Source organism: Rhincodon typus, unplaced genomic scaffold, assembly GCF_021869965.1.
Source record: "Rhincodon typus isolate 14 unplaced genomic scaffold, sRhiTyp1.1 hic_rhity00005353, whole genome shotgun sequence".
In the NCBI taxonomy this organism is placed as follows: domain Eukaryota; kingdom Metazoa; phylum Chordata; class Chondrichthyes; order Orectolobiformes; family Rhincodontidae; genus Rhincodon; species Rhincodon typus.
In genome coordinates this window covers 25-5,554 of record NW_025970991.1, presented here as the reverse complement: position 1 = coordinate 5,554, position 5,530 = coordinate 25, and the positions used below count along the sequence as shown (strand labels likewise).

General features: G+C 40.6%; 1 protein-coding gene across 1 annotated transcript in view; it reads left to right on the top strand.

The window, feature by feature from the left end:
• The window catches only part of LOC125482055 (RNA cytosine C(5)-methyltransferase NSUN2-like), a gene marked incomplete at its 3' end in the record, with an annotated part of 7,727 nt that extends 2,632 nt beyond the window's left edge, over positions 1-5,095 (top strand). The window contains exons 2-4 of the mRNA XM_048594032.1: positions 1,684-1,841; positions 4,807-4,911; positions 4,990-5,095. Coding sequence (XP_048449989.1) covers positions 1,684-1,841; positions 4,807-4,911; positions 4,990-5,095 — 369 coding nt within the window. The remainder of the gene's footprint in view (positions 1-1,683; positions 1,842-4,806; positions 4,912-4,989) is intronic.
• Positions 5,096-5,530: the final 435 nt, after the last annotated feature.

Here is a 5,530-nt window from a genome sequence, read left to right as displayed (position 1 = left end):
CAAGGTCCCTCGACCCTGGATATAGCAATGATGTGCAGGTCTGCGCACATCTCCAGTAGACCCTGTGAGGGCCGGAGCTGGTAGCTACCAACATGCCTGTGGAGGCAGCCAGATGCTCATCTACCTGAGGCAATAGCATCCCAAAGGCATTCCTGCAGCCCTGTAACCTTTGCATCAGGTTGCACAGTGCCCTGATAAGCCTAAATAAAAACCAAAAGAACTACGGATGCTGTAAATCAGGAACAGCATCAGTTCTGAGGAAGGGTCACCGGACCCGAAACGTTAACTCTGTTTTTTCCTTCACAGATGCTGCCAGACCTGCTGAGCTTTTCCAGCAACTTTGTTTTTGTTCCAGATTTACAGCATCCGCAGTTCTTTCGGTTTTTATTTAGTAGTTCAAGTCTTCACTAACCGGGAGTCGGCGTAAAGGTGGAATTGAAGTCGCAATCAGATAACTATGTTCATATCAAGTGGTGTAGGTTCCGGGGTTGAATGGTCAACTAGTGTGCCCGATTTGTGTGTTATAAAATGTATATCTAGGCAATTTTGTCAGATAGATGCTAGTGTTGCAGATGTACTTCAGTAGCTTGGCTAGGGGTGTGGTTAGTTCTGGAGCATGTCTTCAGCATTGCTGCTGGATTGTTGTCTGGACCCATCCTCTTTGCAGTATTCAGTGTGCTCAGCTGTTTCTAAATACCATGCAGAGTGAACTGAATTTGCTGATGATTGGAATCTCAAGATGAGATGGATCATCTACTTTTGATTCTGACTGAAGATGATTTTAAGTTTCAGCCTTATCTTGTGCATTTGTGCAGGATATTAATCCTGCGATTGCTTAACTCTCCTTTTATAGAATCCATGCCATGTAGAAACAGGCCATTCGGCCCAAAAAGTCCACACTAACCCTTCTGAAAAACATCCCACCCGGACCTATCCCCTTACATCCCTATAACCCTACATTTCCCACGGCTAATGCACCTAACCTACACATCCCTGAACACTATGGGCAAATTACCATGGCCAATTCACCTAACCTGCAAATCTTTGGACTGTGGGAGGAAACCGGAGCACTCAGTGAAAACCATTGCAGACATGGGGAGAATGTGCAAACCCCGCACAGACAGCTGCCCATGGGTGGAATTGAATCCAGGTCCATGGTGCTATGAGGCGGTAGTGCTAACCACTGAGCTATGGTACTGCCCGTCTCCTGTTTGTGAACCCAAGTCTGTCTCTTTAAGAACTCTGCAGTCAACATTCCTACCAACGTTCTTGTGGATGGATGCATCTTAGATAAATAGAGATGAAAGTGTCAAGTAGAGTTTCTCCCATATCTTGATCTTCATTGTCTGCCAGTTGCTCAATCCTTCACATGCCCTTTGGAACCTGGCATAGTCAGTCATGCTTCTATACACTCTTGATGATGGATGCTCGAGTTTCCAAACAGAGTAGCTTCTTGGCCCCTGCTTATTTCTAGTATTTCTTCCAAATGACTTGAATATGAAGGAGTACTGAGTCATCAGTGATGGGAAGGTGATAAGTGGTGATCAGATAGAAATTCTTTGTCTGTGTCTGACCTGATGCCATGGGGTACAAGGTACACAGCAGATGTGTTTAATTATATCATACATGGGTCCAAATTGTTGGACTTATTTAACAGTTGAATATATTCTGCTTAATTTACAGGGTTGGGGAGCTGGTTACCAAGAGATTATTAAAGAAAACAAACTATATGAAGAATATTACCAAAGACAAAAAATTGTTCCGGAGGGGGAATGGGATCAGTTTATGGCAATCATGAGAGAAGCATTGCCAGCTACTATTCGGATAACTGGGTATAAAAGGTGAGTGAGAGAGAACTGGATTAGTAGCCTGAATATTTGTGGTAGAACGAACAGTGAGACCACTGTAACAGATAAATCAAAGGCAACTTCCAGTGACTGCTGATGCACAACCCTCCCTGCAGAACTGAACTAAACCTCCTTTGAGAAGCATCACTCTTAATGCCAGAAGCATCACTCTTAATGCCAAAAGCATCAATAACATTTAATCAAACATTGGGAAGTTAATGTTGTGGTTGGTTGGCTCACTGAGCTGGTTTGTTCTGCAGACGTTTCATTACCCTGCTGGGTAACATCATCAGTGCAGCCTCCGATGAAGTGCCGTTGTGTTTTCCGGCCTGATTTTTAAACTCTGGAGTCCGTTGAGCTGGATTACCTCACTTCCGGTTTCCCTTCGCAATGGAGCGTATATGGGGTCAAGTTCTATGTGTTTGTTGATGGCTTTCTTTGTGGAGTACCAGGCTTCTAGGAACTCCCGTGCCTGTCCCTGCTTTGCTTGTCCCAGGATCTTGGTGTTGTCCCAATCGAATCGGTGGTTCTCCTTATCCACATGGACAGGCAAAGCAGAGACAGGCATGGGAGTTCCTAGAAGCCTGGTACTCCACGAGGAAAGCCATGAAACGTCTGCGGAGCAACAAACCAGCTAGGCGAGACAACCAACCACAACATCCACAACCCAAGCTAAAAATCTACTCCAAAACATTGGGACGTTAAGTTAGGGTGCACCGTCATTGGATTACCAAGAAAAACCATAAAAATTTTAGTATGTATTCATTCATGTTTAAGTAAATTTTTAATTGTTTTAATTACTTTCAAACAATCTCTGGCATTGAAAATTTGCTTTTAAAAGGTTGACGTCTTAATCCTTCAGATTTTACTTGGTGTTGAAGACATAAAATGCAACTAAAACCTGTTTTAAAAATATTTGCTTTCTGTTTCTTGTGTCTCTCAATTGCATTTTTCTTTCCCTATATTTTGTTTGCTGTATATATGAATTTGGCGTAAAATTAATTGCTTGGACTCGTACTTCCATGCTTAGAATACATGGCATGGGCTTTCTGATGGTCACGTAGGAGTTTCTGCAAAGTAGATGGGAGTTGTATATTAGAAATTCTGCAGGATCCCATCATGTCAGTCTCTGAGGGAATTATCCAGAAAATTGATTACGCTTGGCACTTGCCCTGTGCCTGGAACCCGCTGAGTGTCCATTTTAAATGAGAGAATTTGGATGGTTCTGTTGCAGCTAAATAAGTAATTACTCAGGAAAAGTTAGACTATTAAACAAAGCCTAGACTGTTCCCGGATAACTAATAAATTTAACCTCGTAGTCCTTGTTCCCCACCCCACCGGACCCTGACCCAACAAATTCCAGCTCTGCCTTGGATGTAACACCCACTTTGTCTTCCAGCCATTGTACCCTGCCCTCCTTGAACTCTAACCTCACACTTGGCTTACATGCCAATGCTTTTAAATGAGTTCTCAAATTAGTTTAGGCAATCCTGGATATTTAAATCACAGAAAACAGTGCCTTGAGGAGCCCTGAGAGTCTCCTGTCAGAATTTTTGGACAAAAAAGGAGCAGAATGGCGATCAGAGTGTGATTGCTACTTGAAAAATCCAGCTCCACGTCCCTTGGTAAGGATTTATCCATCTGGTTAAAGCAGCTACACTGTTAGTTGCCCAGATACTAGAACCCTGTAAGGAGGGTTCCACATCGTTTTGGACTTTGGATTGCTGTGGATCATATTGCAAGAGTCTGAGAGTGAGTATGGCGAATGACAAGCGTATTCATTCAGGCAAATGTGCCGGTAGTAAGGAAAAGAAAGAAGTTTCATTTTTTAATAATTACCTCAATGTCGCCTGTAAGCTCCATTAAACAAATTTTTTTTAAAAGTGCAGTCACAGTATGCATTGGCTAATTAATGCATGGCAGCACCCCACAAAAGTGTCCTGTTACTGTGGCAGTATCAAATGCTTGGGGGACATGATGTTGAATGAAAAATCCTTTGTGGCATAATTTCAAACATAAAAGAGGAGAGTTATCCCAAGTCTTGTTCAATATCTATCCCTTAATTATCATAAAAATCTGGTCATTGCCATACTGTGGGCACTTGCTGTGAGGAAAGTAGCTTCTAAATGTCCTTCATTCTAATGGTGACTGCCCTTTAAAAAGTATTTCATTGACTGTAAAGTGGACTGTATAGCTCTCTGAGATGCTCTGTGGTCATGAAAGGTGCATTATAAGTGGAAGTCTTTCACGTTTTTGTGACATTTTGACGTGCACAATTCAGAGATTTACATTAGCTAACCACTTATCAAGTGTCTTATTATGAAAATAGCTTATCATTATGCTTCTATTTAGAGTTTCTTCCTTGTAATTGCAAAGATTGAGAGAGAACATTGCCAAAGCAATATAAGTTTTTGCTTTAAGCATATTTTTCTTCCCAACAATATGCGTCAAGATTGTTTTTTCATTTAAAAAAGTGTGAATTTTTTTTTGCACTGTGACAATACAATGTTTTTTAATTTTTACCCAAGATTGAAATGCTTTCTTACAGCAGTATAGATCCTTTTTAAAATGCAGTAGTAAAACATGCAATGGAGATGTCAGCTGCTGACATATTGGTGGCTCAGTCACACTTCTATCCCAAGTATCATTGTTGAATTGATTCTTGAAAGTATCACTGCCATTGGTCATCCTTTTTTTTAAAGGAACGGTCATTTTCCATTTTAAACTTGTTAGCTTGTTTTATGGAAGATTTTATTGAGCCAGGGATTTATGTTTGGCATACGCCCTTTATGTATTATGTGCTTCAAAAACTTGCAAGGAAGCCAGGAATTAAGCATCCTTCACTGTGAAACCTGGTTTTCTTGAACAAAACCAAATATTTGCCACATGACGTTGCTTGTTCAGAATTTTTGATTTTTCTCTTTGTTCTTTTCCTTCCCCTCATGTTTGTTTTGTAAAGCCACGCAGAAGAGATTTTGCATTGTCTAAAAACAAAGTATTTCCAAGAATTGCAGGACTTGGAGGTGGATGGGCAGAAGATTGAGGCCCCACAACCTTTGAGCTGGTAAGAAATCTTCACATGCATGTGACAGTGAAGTTGTACTTTTCAACAGCTTTGGTTAAATTGAGATTTCTTTTGCAGGTACCCAGGTGAATTAGCTTGGCATATTAACATTAGCAGGAAGATGCTGAGAAAGTCACCAGTCTTGCAGAAGTTCCATCAGTTTCTTGTTAGTGAAACAGAATCTGTAAGTATTCATATTCATGGGGGCCAAAAGTGCAGTAAAATGATGAAAATTTTCACAAGTTGCAATGCAAGGGAATATAATTCTCAGTTTACTTCACAAATGTTTCTCTTGGTGTATGAATGGATTGCAATTCTATTTTTGAAGATGGCTTAAACTAGTTAATGTCACAAATGTAGGAGTTCAGAATACATTTATACCTGCTAATTATTAATTTGCAACTTTGTTTTGTAGTATGATGGAAAATGCATTATCTTCTTCAACCCTAAAGATTTTCACAGCTAGGGGAAACTTTAACAATGCAGACAGATGTTAATCTTTAAAATATTTGATTCTTTATCTTAACAAGATAGACTAGTCAAAATTAAATTGCTGAGATAACAGGGTGTAGAGCTGGATGAACACAGCGGGCCAAGCAGCATCAGAGGAGCAGGAAGG